Source organism: Candida theae (assembly GCF_024610275.1).
Source record: "Candida theae strain CBS 12239 chromosome Unknown scaffold191, whole genome shotgun sequence".
In the NCBI taxonomy this organism is placed as follows: Eukaryota; Fungi; Ascomycota; class Pichiomycetes; order Serinales; family Debaryomycetaceae; genus Lodderomyces; species Lodderomyces theae.
In genome coordinates this window covers 1-1,186 of record NW_026261392.1, presented here as the reverse complement: position 1 = coordinate 1,186, position 1,186 = coordinate 1, and the positions used below count along the sequence as shown (strand labels likewise).

Genomic DNA, 1,186 nt, shown 5'->3' with positions numbered 1-1,186 from the left:
ACTGCGGCCTCAACATTGCTCTTGAATCTTTCCAACCTTGATGATCCAAAGTGAATATCCCCTTACCCAACAAAGCCCCCAAAAAATCAATTCGATTACCAATATCAAAGTCATGAAATTGGGTAGCCAAGATGGCTTTGATATTTTCCGGATCTTTAGTAAACACAAGTGGTGTGCCAAACATAAATGACTTGACTGTGGGCACTTGGGGATGTGGTGACTGGTCATATATCGATTGATAAAATTCAGGTGATTTTCCATTGGCTTTGGCAATGACTGATCTTTTACCAAGACCAAATCCAAAAAACCCACCATTGACGGAGTTTGTAAATGGTTTGGCCCCGAGTTTGCGCATAATAATTTGAGAATGGATGTAGATGATCAAGACATGGATCAACACAACTGATGGGATGATTAAATACCAGTATGCAAGAACATTGGGTAAATTGAACAAATACATCATGAGCACGACTGGTGTAGGTGTTATTCTCAAAGTGAGGCTTGTAGTGTGTAGTGGAAGTGGTAAAAAACACTATTTTATGATAAAGTAGTTCTGCCTGTGATGTGATCAAGTCTATTGATTTTGCAATGAAGGAGACTCTAGTTGCCGTATAAGGAACTTAAAAGACCAATTCCGACTCTTCTTGTGTCTTCGATATATACTCGTGCTAAAGAATGCTTTATATAGAAACGGTAATTTATTCTCCTCCTTTTGTAACTGACCGTCTCTCTTTCTCTCTCCCCCCCTCCCCCCTTGAATAGCTTTGTGTAATAGAAATTCAGTGCGACATTTACGAACATCCTTCTCCACGCAGATTGTATCACGTGTGAAATAGATACTCTAGTATTTACCAAATAGGCAGACAACAGCCCATCTTCTTCTCTGTATATTTCTAGAGGTAGTCAGATGTGAAGGCTATATGCAAGTAGTGAAACCTACTGTTCAAGCTGGATTCTCTCTCTCTCCTTACCAACAAGATATAATTCTTCTACTTAATCTCTGTCGATCTCCATAAAAGACACCTATATAGACTCAAATAAATAGCAAATTGAAATTTCAAACCTCCAAACAGCTAACGACTCTTTGGCACTCCATTATTTTTCCATTTTAACGTAAACACCATTAAGCATGCACATAGTCAAATGGGTCATCTTTTTAGGTGGATAGGAGTAGCCATCTTGCAAT

General features: G+C 38.7%; 1 protein-coding gene across 1 annotated transcript; it reads right to left on the bottom strand. All coding sequences in view use genetic code 12, as the record gives it.

Moving 5' to 3' along the window:
• KGF57_001648 (uncharacterized protein) lies at window positions 1-463 on the bottom strand (the record flags this gene model as incomplete). Its single annotated transcript, XM_051750875.1, has 1 exon — window positions 1-463. A coding segment is annotated over one exon (463 nt), but the record flags the coding sequence as incomplete, so codon positions are not given.
• Window positions 464-1,186: the final 723 nt, after the last annotated feature.